Genomic DNA, 19289 nt, shown 5'->3' with positions numbered 1-19289 from the left:
CTGGAGCCTCTGCCTTGCCCTGCCGGCAATCAGTAATCCGCAGGGTCGCTGGAGTGGGCGCCTTCACTGGCGCTGATGCTACTGTCAACTGGGGGCAATTGGCCTTGTGGCCCCTCTGGTTGCAGTGGAAATACAGCAACTCAGACGTCTGAATAACCGATGCAGGGGCAGTACAATCCCTACTGAAATGCCCCATCTTGCCGCACTTGTAGCAGCCCGACGATCCCAGTCTACACGCCCCCTCATGTGGCCTGCCGCATTTCCTGCAGCGGCCCGGTCCTGACTGTCCTTTCGGCCTACCATCTGATCCTTTGGGCTTCTTCCCCATAGCCCCAATCGACTGCCCCTCCTCTACTTTCCTCTTCCGGACATGCTCCAGATCGATTTCCCTCTCCCTCGCCCTGGCAATCATGGACTCTAGGGTAGGGGAAGCTGAAAAGCTAACATGCTCTCGGATGTCCGCCCGTAGCATGTCATGGTAGCGGGTCCTCCTCATATCCTCATCACCCGCATACTGGGGAACTAACAACGCCCTCTCCCAGAACTTGGCGGTGATCTCCGCCACAGTCTTCGTCGTCTGCCTCATATCTAAAAACTCCCTGGCCAGCTGCTGAAGCTCGACAGCCGGCACAACTCTGCCCTGAACCTGGTCACAAAGTCCGACCAGGTCATAGCCTCAACAGCCGAGGCTCCCAATGAGTCACCGACGGACTCCCACCAATCTCTAGCTCGGTCTCGTAAACATCCAGCTGCATATCTCACCTTCGAGCCCTCGGGGCAGAAGCTGATCAGCTGTGCGGACTCAATGTCCGCAATCCATCGTCTGGCAGCAATGGGGTCCTTCACCCCATGGAAGTCTGGCGCACCACTGCCCCTGAAGTCCTTAAAGGACAGTTTGCGAGATCCTGACTGGCCAGATGCCATGTCAATCCTGAACGCCCGGAGGCGATCCTCCAGCAGCTCAACTATCCCTTCCTTGATCGATCCGAAAATTATAGGGGTCGACTCAAGGATGCCTCTGGTGATCTCTGACACGATGAACTCGCGTAGCCTCTCATCTACTGGCTCGGAACCTAATCCCGAACCCGATCCCTCTCCTGAACTACCAACTGCTGGTCTTTGACGTAGTACCACCATTTTGCAATACATAGAGGCAACCATTAGTGATACTGATACTTCTTAAGGGATCAAATCTATTTCAAGCTCCCTGGTCTTGCCTCAGTCCCCCTTAATTCGGGTACGGATCCTCTGCTTACAGTAGTACGGGCCCATACTACCTTCCACATCTATCCGTACCTTCCTCAAGGGCAACTTTGACTCCACCAGATCCCTTTCACCACTGCTAATCCTCTACTATTCCCATTCTAGGCTTGCCCTCGGAAAATCTCTGACTCCACCCAAACCGGTCCTCAGCTGCTGAGGGCCTCCTTGTAATGCCAGTTAGCCATTACCTGAATACCATCACATGTGATGAGGCTCAGATAATCCTTTGAGTGACATATTTGTCCCTACAACAGTTAGACTCAAACAAGAGCTACACAATAGGGCCAAATCCAGCACTCTAAGAATATCCAATCCTGATCACATGTAATGTGACGTATTCACCTAATGGCTAACTCCCATCACTCAGAGTCCCACGAAGCACAAAGCAAGCAACATTCGGACGCAGGAAAACTACTCCAGCAAATCTGTCCTCATATTGAGAAGTTGAACTAGCATATAATGCTAAGCTCATACTACCAGGCATAACCTAAATAGGCCATCCAACTATTGTCTACTCAATATTAGCATGCAATACTCATAAGCTAAAGCACATAAAGCAGGCACATAAGGCATCATTTCTAGACCCTTAGTCCTATTCTAGCATGTTGTTCTACTGAAATCTGATAAACATAGCATAACATTGTATGGGTACTTTGGGGAATACTTACTTGAGCTCGACCAGTCGCACATCACACACTTGTTCCTTCTCAAAACTTTTCTGTTTTATTCTTTAGAAAACCACTTTCTCATGAAGTCTTTTAATCCCTCGGTTTGAGTCTAGACGCCCCCGAAGGTGTGTCCGAATCCCTCAAACCAGGGCTCTGATACCAACTTGTAACGACCCAAATTTTCACGCCCAAAAATTTCATTTTAAATTAAGTGATTAACAAAACTTTAGTAGTAAAACATCATCCGAACATTTCTCGTGTCTGAAAATCAAAGCATGGAAATAATCATAATGTCAGAGTACAATCCCAGAACATCTCATAATGCGGAAAAAAACCAATGTGTGTGTATGATGTGCCGCTACCCGCGCCAGCTCTTTCCCCTTTGCTGAAGAGGTACCTGAAAAAAAAAAACTGTAAACTGTAAGCACAAAGCTTAGTGAGTTCCATCATCGTACCACGTACCATACAATCATATCACATACATACTACCAGGCATTTCTGTGGTGCCCGACCTACCCGGTACGACCATTCTGGGGTGCCGACCTACCCGTACGGCCATTCTCGGGTGCCGGCGTACCCATGTCAAGCTAATCTGGGGTGCTGACTACCCTTCGGTCCTAACAACCGAACCTCGGGGACTATTTCACCCCTGCTACTACTACTATCTCATATAACATATCTTGCTAGCAGCTAAACATCTCATAACATATTGTTAGGCATATCTGGGGTGCCTAACCTACCCTTTCGGTCCTAACAACCAAACTCTATCACTATCACATATCATATCATGCTAGCATATAACATATCAAGTAGTAGCAACATAGATGAATATCATAAAGACAAACATCTAACATATGATCCCTTCTGGTGGGCCAGCATTGTGGTCGTAGACCCACCGCTACTGGAAGGTAACTCACCTCGTAGTAGCTGCTGATCTGTGCGGGAACTCTCTATCTGCTACTGGTGCTGCTCCAGAAATCCTCCGTTTATAAATCCCACTGACCGAGTCCCATGAATTTCTAGAACAATGGCTTAGTCCAAAACATTAGGAACTCTCTATCTGCTGTTGCTGCTACTCTAAGAAGATTGCTTTGGACTCGCCGAGTCAGTTCATGCACTCGCCGAGTCCCATGAATTTCCAGAACAATGGCTTAGTCCAAAACGTTGGGTCACTCCCCGGGACCTTCCTGAAACCTTTCCACATTCAACTGGGTCCTTAAGACCCTCAACTGATATGAGACAGAACCTTGGACTCGCCGAGTCCAAGAACGGACTCGTCGAGTTGGTCACATTCACTCACTGAATCTTCGATTTTTTATGTACAACCCTTGATCAAAAGGTAGATTTATGCTTCTACAATCAATCTAGCACGTAAAGTTACAACCTTTACGTGCTTGCATGGGACTTTGAGCTTAAAAGGTCCTAAAACAAGCTCTCACAATGCATGGGGTCTTCTTTGAGTGCAAAAGCCACTCCTTTCTGCCTTGTAACCCCTCTAAGGACCTAGATCCGAAACATCAACCTCAAACCATGCTTGCAATCATGGTTGGTGACCAAAATGGTTTAGAAAAGCCCTAAACTCCACAAAATGGGATCTATCAAAAGAGCAAGCAAGGTATAGACTTTATACCTTCTGAAGTCTGCAAATTATGCTCAAAACCGAATCTGCCTAGCCTCCTCCTTATCCTTCAAGCTTTACCTTCCTTCCTTGGATCACAAAAGCACCAAAATCACTCCAAATATCTTAGATTGCTTTAATAACGGCTAAGGTTTGCTATGGGGGTCTTCTGGGAGCAAATAGGACTAAGAAGGCCGAGTTAAGGTGTTTAAATAGGGTGCGAACCCTCGAATTAGGGTTTTTGTCCAAACAGGGTCTACTCGCCGAGTCTGGGGACCGACTCGCCAAGTAGACTACTTAAGTCTCGTGTCCCTTATCGCTTCTACTCGGCGAGTTAGACCTTCAACTCGCCGAGTCCAAGGCCAAAATGCAAAGTATATAACAAGAGAATACGTACCAAGAACCAGGTGCTACAACTTGCGTTGGAGATTAATTATGTTCTATATGAATTTCATCTAATATTATTGGAAAGAGTATAAAGCTACCTCTTAAACCCTCATAACCATTTTTTTTTCTAAAATCTTGATATTTAATATTTTACATCTTGATATTTAATATTTTATTAATCAACCCGTATAATACACGGGTTTTACACCTACTATATATATATATATATATATATATATATATATATATATATATATATATATATATATATATATATATATATATATATATATATACATACATATACATACATATAAGTATCTCATGTAATTAGAACGTAAACAGAAACATTTGTTAAATGAGTTATCCAATAGATAACCTTTAGCTAAAAGTCTCAAGCCTATGATCATTAAATCTTAAGTCACCGGGAAAGATATGTATAGGTAGATATGGGATTGACATCCCCACCTGCGGTTGCTAGCTACAACCTGACGGCAGTCGGCAGGGCCGATCCTGGGGAATCAAATATCATCAAAAGCCCCGGACGAGCCAGAAAAGGGATCTTATCGTTATTATAAGCTTTTATTTTTAAATAAAAATATATAATAAAAAAGTTGGACCATGTGCGGCTGCCCACTTCCGCCCCCCCCCCCCCCCCCCCCCCCCTCTCAATGTCGCTATGGCAGTCGGAGCAAAAAATAACTTTCTGATCTTATGGTGACGTCTAATTGAGCGTCAGCATTCTAGGCGGATAATAGCAATAGTTATAACGTCGATTATAGGGACTAATTTTAACATGATTCAATACAAGTATCTAGAGACAGGGTTAAACCTTTAGGATAGTTCAACACATAATAAGTAAAGAACCTTATAAAAGGTACTCCTTAAGGGACCCCTAGAGGGAGTAGCAATACTTTAGTAAACCCAAGTAGATCTAAATTTTATTCTAGTAAGAAATAATAGCCAATAAGACAGAATGACACTACCACGGAAATACAATCTCATATTCATAAACAAAGATCCTAATACTATAAGTATTACTTTAGTTAAGAAAACCATCAGACCTACCAACATTATGTTGACCTTTCAAAATTACATGTATTTCTAGGATATTGAGAGGATGGAAGACCTCGTCACAACATCTGAGAGATGATTGGAAATATATTGAGAAATCCAAAGTTAGCCAAGGCTATATAAATTTATGTAACGATGTAAACCAAGACAAGCGAATAGAAGTGATATTTATGTTACATATCTCCTTTTACTATTCAATATTGTATGTTGAAAGTCTATAATCGAACATCCCAACGTCGCGAACCCGGTGTTTCCACTGCCGGCCGGCGGTGTGATAGTATGTGAAACAGTGAAACAGAGTCGTTTAGTTTATTGCTCTATTTCTAATTCGGTTTCATTTAAGATTCTCCTTCTTTAATTCTAATTCACCCACTTAACTTTAAAATATGTTAGCAAAGTAAGCTCCATTCGACTAATTCAAGCCAAGTGACACTCTCCCATTAGTCTAAATTTTCTTGTTTTTATCTATAAATAAAGCTTTATTTTTTAAAAAATAGTTATAACTGAATTGGATTTCTTCATTAGTAGAAACACTTCTAAAACAACACCATATTGCAACAAGTTTTACAGAACTGCACCATATGCAGAAATTATTGCCATATGAAAGATTAAATCAAACATGTCAACTACCAACAATTCCATTTTAAGGTGAACTCCAAAGCCTCTTTTGCTCATCAAAGCTTCCTATGATAGCTGATTGTTCTCGACTATCAAGGTGTTCAGCAAATATATTGTAGCATGATACAATGTTGAAATCCTCCAACACTTTGAATCCTTTCGTCTTTCTTGTGTCAACGATAACTTGTCCATCCTCTTGTGTACGTCCTTCTGCAATGACCCTCAAATGCTCTACTTGGAAGGTTGAATTTAATGGCTTTTTGTCCCCTGAAAAGATAATTGCTCCTAAAATCTCTCCCAGGAATGCATCCTGTAGTATATACAATCAAAACTTTATTTAAAACAGTTTGTAACATTGTGTCTCACAAATTCAATGAAAGTAGTTCAAATTCAAATACCATATTTCGATATGCGTGATGCTTTTGTTGTAAGCTATGAAGCCTCTTCAACAAGCGTTGAGCGAAAAGAGCTTCAGGTGTAGTGTTTTTCTTTCCCAACCTTTTTATGATCTCTGGAAATGCGTTGAGTTTACGTTGCATATGAAGAGGGATGAGTGTGATATTCAAGGAGGAATCGAACACTGTCTTTGCAGCTAAAGGGTCCAGAAACATGTTTAGTTCTGCATACTCATTCGATGGAATATTGATCACATTTCCTTTCTCTTTGTTGTTCATATATTCAATATGTCCTCCTAGTATAAATACTTCCTGTAATTTCATATTAGATCGTTGAATTTTAATTACGAAACAATGATACGAAGGTGAACAACTGAACATGACTCACCTGAATTATCGAGCTAGCATTTGTGTCTGAAAGTAGGATGTTTGCTAAATTTGTCAATGGTCCATTAGTCAAGATTGTAATTTTCGATCCATGATCGATAGATTCCACTACTGATTTCCAAACTTCTAATGCTAATGGTTGTCTAAGTTGTGGGAAATCGGTGTTACGAGGTGCTCCAAAATCGATTGAATTCTCAGCTGTATATCTGCAAAATAAAGAAACTTAACACGAGGATTCAAAACTATCAATATATACAAAAACAAGAGAGACAACCTTCTAGGGCTCCTTGGTAGATCGCGTGCAAGTCCATAGAGAGTATCTGAGTCCAAACGACCACCACTTCCATGTGGGATAGCCTCTGAATACTTGCAATCACCAATGTTTGAATGATTTGGATAAAACTGGTTCAAATCAAAGGAATCCCCTAAACCAACTGCAATGTCATCACGACCCATCATATGTAACACATCATAGACCACATCGATTGTTGCAGCATTTGCCCATCCAGTTCCAGTTACAAGTATGGCCTGAAATAAAATTAACCACACACAAACAATAATCCATTTCACTTTTACTATAGTTTTGGGAAAGAAAAAAAAAAATCTTTATTTATGGTGACTCAAACTAAAATGAGGAAGATTATATATAGTACCTTGAGATTAATTTCTTCAACGGGTACTTTTAGTAGATATATAAGCGCCAAGAAATCTCCCACGCTCATATCCATATCAAACACGACACTCTTCCCAAGTTTTTTCCCATTGAAATCCGGTTTGTAGAAAACTTCTTTGTAATAAGGGAATTCTGATGTGAAATTGAATCGACCTCTTTGTTGAGGTCGATTTATTACCTGGAATTATATATATAAAAAAAAAAAAAAAAAAAAAAAAAAAAAAAAAAAACATGTAATGTTATCTTGTTATGTGATTTAAAAAGTAGATCATAACACAAGATTTGGAAATATTTGATATCAACTTACATCAAGAAAACCAACATAATATTCTCTATCCAAAGTGCTTGTGTTGTCGCGATTAGGCTTTGCTCGTGTGGCAACACGTACGCGCACCGAATCCGGTCCACTGATTTCTTCGGTATAACCATCCTAAAATCATAGATTCAGTTTCTAGTTTTGTATTAAAAAATAACATAAATGTGTAAAATTATTAAGAATAAACACTATAGATTCATTATAATGTTCTTGTGAAACCACCTTGCATATTCCTGTTCCATTCCCACGAAAGCAAAATGGATCGTGAATGCCTGTTTGAACATGACCACTATGAACTCCATTCTTCCGCAAGTCAAATTTTGGGATCTTATGGCCATCGAAGAGTGCGTTTGAGCCATCAGATATCCCATAAGGTTCGTTCGATGTAATCACAGTGATATTTATATACTCCATTTCTGCAAATTCATTTTCCAGGTTTTCCTTGTCTGTGTTACGCATAGATGATGTCGCAACACCAGACATAAAAGAATCCCACATGAAATAACTCTGTGAAACATAAAGATTAAAGTATTTACATTTTACAAACTGATCATAATTCATGAAGACTAATAATCAACAAAAGGACCTAAAAAAACATTACCGTAAAGAACTGATCATCAAACCAAGTATCACGAGCCATCTTCAGAGACTTGAAAATATATTGGGCTTCATATGTATCTTGATTCTTCTCAAACATCTCAAAGAACTGTTGAGTAATGGGAATCGTATTTGTTGCATCTAATGGAACAAGTGTTACTGGAATCCCCGAATGAATAACCTGAAATTGTTGTTAAGAATGTAAGATGAAGATCTATAGATACTAGTATGTAGCACCATTTTAGATTTTGGAAGACTGTTTATCTAAGGTTACCTGATATGCAGCAAAAGGGTCACTAAAGAAGTTAAATTCTGCGTACGGATTACTTCTGAAGGCTGTAAACATATTCCCATGATCACCACACTGTTGAGGCTGGCAAGATGAGCTCGAATTTTTAGGACAACAACCAGTTGGGTTCTTTGACCTCACACCACCTCCCATAATATAAATATGCTCGATATTTTTCTTCAGGTGTGGATTTGACATAAGAAAAAGAGCAAAATTTGTGTGTACTCCAGTTGTGAATACACTAATGGGGCCTTCGGATATGGTCTTGATCAGTACTTGTTGTGTAGTAGGTTGTCGAAGAGGTGAGTATCGCCTACGTCCCTAGTATATAATGAAAGGATAACAAATGAGTACAATTATCCACTATAACTATCATTTCTATCTATTTTTTTGTAAACTAGATTTGAGCTTATTATTTTTTTAAGTAGTATCTGAGTTCAATTAACTAATGATGTTGATGTAAATTTGAGGAGTTCTACGGAGCACCTTACATGCATATTTGAGCACTCGACCCTTTATCGAATAAAATCCATACCAAAACAATTAAATTATGCCTTTTGTTATGTATTTTGAAGGGTCAAAATAAAACGCACCAAGACTCAGTGAAAACTTGAGTTCTAAAAGATGTTTTTTGATGAACAAATGTCTTTGAAATAACATTGTATCATCACTCAATTATCCACTTAACCCCTTTGACGGATTCTCTTTAAAATCACCGCAAAAAACCTCCCAAATGTCATTATATTTGATCAAAAATTTCTTGTTCCGATACCAATTTGTTCTACACAACGTAAATTTGTAATTGAAATTGTACGGTCTTAAAGAAACAATAGCACGGCTTTTTGGTTTCCCTTTCTGTGTTGGCGCGCGCGCGCACACACACACACACACACACACACACACACACACACACACACACACACACACACACACACACACACACACACACACATATATATATATATATATATATATATATATATATATATATATATATATATATATATATGTCGTATGATTTCCCTTTCTGTGTTGGTTACACGATCGTGTGGACCAGAGAATCGGCTAAAATGAAGGCCTTGTGAGGAAGTTATGGTCGTTTAAGGTTTCTAATAAAAGTACTATGTTTAAATGATAGTCCAGGAGAGTTAAACAATCTTGTAACCTGATCGTGTTTTGAAGTGGAAGTCATAAAACATAGCATAAAATATAGCTATGTTGATCATTTGATCGACAAGACATTCACTCTCATTTTGGGGGCTTTAAGGGCAATTTTCATGGGAGATTGAAGCTTGATCAAGATTGTTACAAGAAAACCAAGAATTAGGATCCAACTACTCCAAAAGAAGGTTATTTTCTTGTTTTGATGATATACCTGAACTCTCATACGTGAAGAGCTTATGATCTCTAAGGTTCTTGAGTTTATATGTTCAAATTGGAAAACGAATTTTGTAGTGATGATATATTTATGTTTAGTAAACATGATTCCATGAGTTTAAAGTTAAAAATCATGTTGATTTGATTAGGAAGGGCGTGAACCCTAGATTTGGCAAAGTATGATATAATTAAAATTGATTTCACAACTTAATGTATTAAGCTATATGGATGATTTATACATGAAGTATAATTGTTTTTGATGAGATAAATAATTCATATATAATTTACTTATGTGTTGGAGTTATGATACTCAAGTTAGTAAATTGTTAAATAAAGTGGTGTTAATCTCATGTCTTAATGATTTAAGACATGTATATGATACACCCATAGACTATAATTCACTTTGATGTAAATTTTGATTATGATCATTAGTTACGCATTAATGATTTATACTTTGAGTATAATACTTGAACTGATATGTTGATGAGTACCGTGAGATTGAACTTATGTGTTAATGGATTAAGATATGTAGATAACCGATTCATGAAGTGTAATTGGTTCATACATAAATGATGTTATAAAGAGGATGAAGAATTAAGCTACATGGCAGTATTGAAGCTGAGGAAACGGAAACGGGAACAAAATTTTGAGAATTTGGAAATTATATATCGAACACGTTATAGGTAAGTGACAATACTCCTTCTCTAGATAGTTGATATCTAGATAAATGTTTATTATTGTTTATTAAAATGAATAGAATATGATGATTATTGTGGATCAATATTTATGAGTTAAAAGCCTAATAGAGTTGTATGTTGTTGTAAGTTGTATTAAACTAGTATAGTTGAGTATTATAGCAAGTTATTCTTATGTGGAATAAGGATTTGATTTAGCTAAGTTTATAGTTGAATTATGGTATATGGGTAAAATAGTTGGCTTAACTATTTATTGTTATGACCTAGGAGGTGTTGGTGTAGAATTTTATGGTTATAGGTTACTATGGATCGATATAGAGTTTATCGTTGTGAACTATACAAGTTGGTTTTAGCGGATAGCCACCGTATTGTACAATCTGAGTAGCTATGTTGTGTCGAAAAGTTGTAGATGAATGCAATTGTTTATCTTGAGTGGTTGAATCATGTTAAATAGTTATAATTGTATATAACTATTATTTATGTATACAAAAAAGTTTTATTTGTTGACTATTGTATTTTATAAACATGGTAGTTAAGTCTTGTCAAACAGTGGCAGCCGAATGCAACTGTCTATCTTGAGTAGTTGACTCGTGTCAAACAGGTGTAGTCGAATACAATTGTATATCTAGAGTATACGGTGTTGAACAGTTGCAGTTGTAGTCGAATGCAACTATCTATCTGAAGTAGATAAGTCGTACTACATGCTTGTATCTGAATATAATTATTATTACTATACATAGGTGATTATAGTTGAACGTAACTACCGTACTATACAAGTTAAAAGCCAACATCATATATATTCACATAGTTATAATCGAATATAACCGAACTAGCAGAGATTGAGTAGTTATAGTTGAATATAATTGTCATAGTTGTTTATAACAAAAGGTTGAGATTGTGTTATAGTTGTTTATAGTTAACGAGTGTGGAGAAACACATAATAAGTACCTTGTAATGATAAACTTAAGTTGTAAAGCATAATGTGAATTATATTGGGTTATCTGAAAGGCATTGTGATATTCATTTATATGATGATGATGTGAATGTACATATAATTGATAATTTGAAATTATATGTGATGATTGTATAGGTTATTACCTAAGATTTTGTAGCTTACTATTTGTTGTTTCATTTCTTTCAAGTTCACGTAAATACATTTAAGAAGTGAGGATCGGTAGTTGTGTTAGTGACGTCCGACTTGGATCATTTTCTTTTTTCTTTTATTAATGATCTTTTTGATAACTTCTTGTATCTAGCTAATTAACATAAATGTACACCAAATTCTTTTATAAATTAAAAAAATGAAAAAAAAAATTGATATACTTTATGTTAAAAAGTCAGGTGCTACACACTTTTGGTATGAATTATGCTACCGTTTAAAATGATTTAAATAGATTATGAATATAGAGGGCGGTGTAAAATCTAATGATTTTTAGTGGTAGGTGAATAATCATGACTAGTTAGATGGTGTTAGTTTGATAATATAGTTATATGACATTATAAAGTTGTAGGTAGGATTTTCTAAAAAATGTGTAAATGGCGATTCGGAAATATTATTATGGATTGTCAACTTTAGAATCCGGACAAGACTTGAACTATGATGTTCCAGAGAAATGATGTTCCAGAGAAAGTGGTTATTTTGTAAAACCCCTAAAAAAATTGTCAATGTCTTGTTTATAATGATTAATTTAATCAATATCCCAAATATTAAATAAATATCAATATTTAGTTAGAATGCTCAAATAAATGTGATAACCATGGTATTTAACTTTTTTGATATTGGATTATTATTTTATTTCTTTTATGGCATATTACGAAACTTAGTTAGATTATCAACCAATTTTTACAAAAATGATCTATATTTTCAGGTAGTAAAATTATCAAAGGTTTTAGCAAGACTTGGACTAGACAAAACAAGATGTTAAAACTACTATGTTATCCATGACAGTTTTCAGATTTTTTGTATATTAATTATAATGTCCTTTTTTTTGTTGTAACTATTTTTTTTAATAGTACTATTCTATTTCGTTTTTGTTCAATCTTTTTCTTATTCCGTCAAAGTCAAATGTTACATTAAATAGTTTTTATTAAGTCGTCTAATCTAGTACCATGTATCAAACACTACCTATGAAGTCCGGCATCAAAAATAATTATCATCTAAATACCTGTGGAAGAAAGCTCCGTCGCAAGCCAAAATTTGCATCAATATCCAATCTTCCACCTGATCCAATAGGAATAGCTTGTCTATATCTACAAGGTCCGGCCGTACCACGTCCCTAACAGTAACTTAACGTCAACTTTATAATTTATTTCGTATCCATTTAGCGAAAGCATTGCATCGATTTATAAGTTTATACCTGGTCAATTATAGGAAGATAGCCACCAACATTTGGTAGTATTGTACCATTTTCGGATATTCCACCCTCACCTCCTACACCAACAGCAATATCATCTCGGCCCATCATATAAAGAATATCATATATTTGATTTACTGCATGACCAGCATTCGTCCATGAATTCGTGTTAACTGTTATTGCCTGCACCACCAAACATGTTGTATATTGTAGTTTGAAATATATTGAATACTAAATGAAAAAAAAAAAAAAAAAAACATGTGGTCCTTGTCCATTTAGTTTTATAATATATGAAATGGACTAGAAATATATTATAGTATTCATTGAATTGGTAAATAACTGTAGAAACAGTTGTGACGTTTTGTCCTTGTCCATCATTTATTTTTTGAACGAATTTTGTACTTCTTCTATTAAGTGAAGGGAAAAGTTCGTATTATATAAATGTAAATCATTACAGGAATATAAGGATAGCCTTTTTAGTTGTTTTTCTTAATAAAACGGCTAATAAATACTTTTATTAAATCATACTTCTAAAAAACATTTCTGTCCGCCAAAGAAATTGAGTCGCCAATCCTTTAATGGAAATACACCTTATAATGTTCATAAAATCCACGATGTGAGTAGTATAAGAGTTGAATGTGTTTATTATTAAAATTGAATATGAGTCGAATAAAATGTGGGTGATAACATGGAGTAAAGTTGAATAAAGAAGTTAAACGTAATTAAATAGTTCAATAGAATGAATAAAATGAGATTATTATTGAATAAGAACTTAATGGGTTGTGAGTGTTGTTGTATGTGTAATGTAGTGAACCAATGAGCTTTTTATAATTTGTATTTATTATATTTTATTTTTTAAACTAATATTATTAATTTAATATAATTAGAATGACAATATATTTAAAATTTGAAATTTGAAATTGAGAATCAATTATTAATTTAATGTAATTAAAGTGAGTAATTCAAATTTTGAAATTTGAAATGGATAATTAATTATTAATTTAATGTAATTAAAATGACAATTTAAAATTTGAAATAATAATTAATAAGTTGACAACTGGCATGATAGATGTTAGACAGAATTTATGAAAAGTTGTAATAGTATGACATTTGTCAATATGAGAATAAACATATTCTTTTATTAAAATAGTGATATATATATATATATATATATATATATATATATATATATATATATATATATAAGAAATGTTGTAGATAAATTCTTTTTTTTTTAAATATTATTTTCGAAAAATATGTTAATTTTTCACTAAACTAAAAAAATTGTTTTTTTTTCATTTTAGTGAAAGTACTCACTCTATATATTTTCAAGTATAATATTTAAACAAAGAATTTTAGTATATATATATATATATATATATATATATATATATATATATATATATATATATATATATATATATTCACATTTTTGTGTATATTCACATTAAAAAAAAATACAGAAAAAAACCAAATGTGGCGGTCCTATATTTTGACTAATTAAAAACTAATTAAAAAATAGTTTTTTTTCAAAAAATTAAAAAAAAAAATTTAACCCTTCAAAATTATATATTTTGACTCTTCAAAAATATTTTTCCTCCATATAAAAGTTATTAAAAAAATTATACCTTCTTCGAAAAATTTTGGTTCTGCCCCTGCATACAAACAAATTTTCTTACATGTCTCTTAGATACGGTCATAATCTATGAATTTGTGAATTTTGGTAACAAAATTATGTGTAGATAAAAATTCATTGGTTCACTTCCTCACTTTAGTTCAACTTAGAGCTTCTCTCTCTCTCTCTCTCTCTCTCTCTCTCTCTCTCTCTCTCTCTCTCTCTCTCTCTCTATATATATATATATATATATATATATATATATATATATATATATATATATATATATATATATATACTAGTTTATAACCCGTGATAACCACGGTTATAAAATTAATTAAACTTTCGTATTAAAAAATCAAAATTATTAATCAATTATTTTAAATAAATTATTACTTAAGAGATATTTTTTTAGTTATATAAAATTATAATCGTTGATTTAAATAAATACGTAGAGTTATATCATTTTATAATTTATATTAATTTAATTTTATTTTTTAATCTAATGTTATTAATTTGATATAATTAAAAAAAAGAAATTTTAAATTTTCAAATTTCAAATAAAGAATCAATTATTAATTTAATAAAATTAAAGTGAGAAATTAAATTTTGAAATTTAAAATGAATAATTAATAGGTTGACAAATGGCATGATAAATGATATATAACATTAATGAGGGGTTCTAATTATATGACACTTGTCAATATGAGATTAAACATATTCTTTTATTAGAATAGGGATATATATATATATATATATATATATATATATATATATATATATATATAGAGAGAGAGAGAGAGAGAGAGAGAAAGAGTTAGGTTCAAATGTTTTCACTATTTATTGTGTGACTGTATGATTGATTCTGTACCAATCATTTTAGTTATTTTAAAAAAATAATTAATGCATATTAAATGTTGAAGATGTAATTAATACCTATTATATCTTCAACATGTAATATGCATTAATCACTTTGTTAAAATAACTAAAATGATTGGTCCAGAATCAGTCATACATGCACACAATAGATAGTGAAAACAAAATAACCGAACCCTGTATATATATATATATATATATATATATATATATATATATATATATATATATATATATATATGGAAAAGTTCAATAGAGAACCATAATTATGGGTTCTTTAAGGAACCAAATTTTTTTTCAATTTCTAAAGTTTATTCTTTATCGAAAAAATAATCTAAAAATATCTAAATTCATATATTAACATTGTGAATGTGAAAAATATTTTTCGGATTCAACGTGTGAATCCGGATTCACGTTGTGAATTTTCGAAGATTCACATGGTGAATTTTAAGTTAAAAAAAATCGAATTTTATATCATTGAAAAAAGGATAAAAAGTTATGAATTTCGGTATTTTTAGTTTTTTTTTTTTTTTTTTGATAAAAAATAAGTTCTAAAAGTTGAAAAAATGATTGGTTCCTTCGTTCCTTGGTTAGTTGATTAATTAAATGTTTTCAAATGTCATTTTAATAAATTTTCGTATAGTATTTAAATATAATAATGATAATAAATATAATAATGGTAATAAATGTAATGATAAATAGATATAAATGTAATAATAAATTGATATCAATTTCATTAATACAACTTTCTTTTTAATTTGTAAATTTTTAAATTGAAGCCAATTTCTTTGTTTATTTATTTAAACTTTAAAAAAAAATAAACATTTCAATTTCAATAATTCAATATTTATTTCATCTTATTATAAACTCAAACTTTAAATGTTTATATATATATATATATATATATATATATATATATATATATATATATATATATATATATATATATATATATATATATATGTTCAGGTTCATTTGAGACCATGCTAATTTTGTGAGACCGTGAGACCAAATCTACAAATAATTTTAAAATGCAAAATAAATGGAAAATTCCAAAAATTCTTTTTTTAAATATTATTTTTGGAACTTCAATTAACTAAAAAAAATAAAAATAAAATAAAATAAATCCGTTTTTTTTTTTGAAAAATACGTGAAATATTCTAAATAGAATATTACACTGGCATATTCTAAAAAATAATTTTAAAATGCAGAATAAATGAAAAAAATTTAAAAATTCTTTTTTTAAATATTATTTTCGGAACTTGAATTAAATAAAAAAAATAAAAATAAATAAAAAAAAATCTATTTTTTTTTTTGAAAAATACGTGAAATATTCTAAACAGAATATTACACTGTACATATTCTAAAAATAATTTTAAAATGCAAAATAAATGGAAAAATCAAAAAATTCTTTTTTTAAATATTATTTTCGGAACTTGAATTAACTAAAAAAAATTTTTAAAAAATTAAAAATAATAAAAAAATGCGTCTCACGGTCTCACAAAATATAGGTGGTCTCAAATGAACCTAAACCTATATATATATATATATATATATATATATATATATATATATATATATATATATATATATATATATATATATATATATTCGTTTGGGAATAATTGAATAGAATAAAATCTTTTTGTGTGATACTTTACGGATGAGGTGGACGAATAATATATCTTTCACAGGTTTCACATATCACTATTTTTAACTTTGGTCGTTATTGTTGTAATTAATTTCGCTATAAATAGACTATTATTTATAAATAAATTCCAATATATAAAAAAAATAATACTATATTTTATTAAAGTTAACTTATGATATGGATAAAACGTGTGTTAGGTGATGATTTAAACCCTCAAAAACTTAGTCTTGGTGTTGTGTCACATACATGTCCGTATATGTGTAAATACGGAGAATTGGTAAAGAAAAGGAACCTGAAAATGGAATTCAGATCGGTTAAGCTTCAAGAGATACAAGATAGCGAAGAAATCGTCAGTGTCAACGTCTGTATCCAGAAGAATCCGGTGAGGAGAGGCGCCATGCACTGTAGATATGGCTATTCCGATTACAGCTATGATCAAAGTACATAGCGGAGTTGAGCACAGACATATCTTCCTCATTGTTACGAACAGCCCACCAACCCTTTCAGGCTATCACCACACATATATACACACAACTTGACCAAGTCTTATATAGAGATTGTCCCACCAACTTCGGATTTTATTAAATTTTGTAATTCACCCATACCACGTGTTTTCAATTGGAAGATGTGATCTTTGACTTGTATCAAAGTAGAGACCATAATTAATTCGATATATTTATATAATAAATTTCTGTACTTTGGTTATACTCCTACATTATAATATAATGCGAATAAATAAAATCTGAAAACTTGTGTTTGTCAAATGAGTCAAAACTATATATAGGTACAAATTTAGTTGTAGATGGTCCAAGTGTTCGATCGCTATTAAGATTAAAGACTTGATAATATTACTGTTGAAATCAACGTTCTATATATCGGCCTCTTTGGTGAGAATGGAACGATGTGAAGCGCAATATTCTACATATAACAAAGAATTTTATGTTACACCTAGTCCGGAGTTTTTGGATACTTGGCCTAATTATATGTTGTTTTCCGATAATGAAACGCAATACATTAACGTGCAACTTAAGTTGAATGCAATAGATGTTAAGTGGGTTGAATATTTGCAAGTTGAATGCAAGGCATGTTAAGTGGGTTGAATATTTGCAAGTAATTAATGCACATCTTAAGTGGGTTGAATATTTGCAAAATCTTTCTTCGTGGTCAAGCACAAACTTGAGTCACTAAATCAAGTTGTTGATGCTTTGAGCCGACCCGACTTATTGGTTATAAAAACATGTAGCTTCGTAAGGATTTGAGACGTTCAAAAGTTTGTATCTAAATGATCCTGATTTTTCCATATGGAGCAGATGTTTGATTTTTCCACATGGAGCGGTTGTACGTTTTGGAATTTTCAAACATTTTTCAAGGAATGAGAAAATTAAGCGTTTTTCAATGACCACATCCTGCAAAATTTGATGGCTATAGAGTAAGGCGTTGTTTGATATTCTGAAGCAAAAATTCATCAAGTCTGCGGACCATCTCTACAACTCTCTGCAGTAGAAGAGATGGACCAAACGGACTGTAATAACAAGCGCGTTTGTTTTTTTAACATCTGTATACTGCGACAGATATTAAAAAATTAAAATAAACTAATTTTATAAATCAAAAATAGTTTTTTTAATATGGAAAATTTAATAATGTATAATATTCTGACAATAATTAATGATATTTCAATAAAAAGCAATGATATTTCAACAAAAAAAATAATGATATTTCATCAGGAATCTATCATTATTCAATATAAAAAAAACAAAAAAAAAAAATTCAACAAAAATAAACAAAAAAAAAGTGAAATAAAATTTCAACAACATATAATAAAAATTTCAACAAGAAAAAAAAAAAGTTGGAAGAGGCAGTACAAGTGATGCACCAAACAGAGCACGCGCAAAGGTTTTTGACTCTGAAGACTTCTAAAAAACAAACAGTTGCGAGATGAAAAGTGTTGCGCGTGTGCTGCGTCACGCAGCAATAAGAGGTCTGAAGATGTTTTTTTCCAAAAAACAAACAGCACCTAAATAGCTACCGTTTCCAACAAAAGAATTCCACTCCAAGAAAACTTTTCATGTAGGTCATTTTTTATGACGGATTTCCCATAGAATTTGTAAAAGATGTGACAGAATATTTTGTCAAAAAAAATACTCACGGATAGCCACACGTTTGACATTTGAGTTTTTCATGACCGGAGTACTCCAATGGAATTGGTTTTCGATGGAATTACGATGGATTGTTTAACCAATGGGATTCCGACGGAATTATTTTGTTGACCTATTTTGACTTTTCCCATAGATTCCTAACCAACATGTTTGTGACAGATTTCTTAGACCATCAGTAATACTCTCCACGACAACAGTCGTGGAGAGATTCCGGATTCGCCACTACGAGATACGAACCAACATTGGAGTACATATGACGACCAGAAGAGAGATAGAGAGA

At 32.9% G+C, this 19289-nt stretch overlaps 1 protein-coding gene across 2 annotated transcripts; it reads right to left on the bottom strand.

Annotated features, from left to right (window-relative positions):
- Window positions 1–5507: 5507 nt before the first annotated feature.
- LOC111885448 (nucleoside hydrolase 3) lies at window positions 5508–17355 on the bottom strand. Of its 2 annotated transcripts, none has more exons than XM_023881701.3 (12): window positions 17146–17355; window positions 12715–12894; window positions 12523–12633; window positions 8271–8606; window positions 8001–8177; window positions 7622–7906; window positions 7391–7513; window positions 7064–7261; window positions 6685–6938; window positions 6412–6616; window positions 6027–6335; window positions 5508–5938 (listed from the first exon to the last, which is right to left on the bottom strand). In XM_023881701.3, the coding sequence occupies exons 1-12, from the start codon at window positions 17329–17331 to the stop codon at window positions 5654–5656; spliced, it is 2649 nt and encodes an 882-aa protein (XP_023737469.1). In that variant the 5' UTR covers window positions 17332–17355; the 3' UTR covers window positions 5508–5653. The 2 variants fall into 2 exon arrangements, with proteins under 2 accessions (XP_023737469.1, XP_052620298.1); XM_052764338.1 differs by lacking the exon at window positions 17146–17355 and adding an exon at window positions 14340–14363.
- Window positions 17356–19289: the final 1934 nt, after the last annotated feature.

This window comes from Lactuca sativa, chromosome 5, assembly GCF_002870075.4.
Source record: "Lactuca sativa cultivar Salinas chromosome 5, Lsat_Salinas_v11, whole genome shotgun sequence".
Classification (NCBI taxonomy): domain Eukaryota; kingdom Viridiplantae; phylum Streptophyta; class Magnoliopsida; order Asterales; family Asteraceae; genus Lactuca; species Lactuca sativa.
This window is presented reverse-complemented; position numbering and strand designations above follow the sequence as displayed.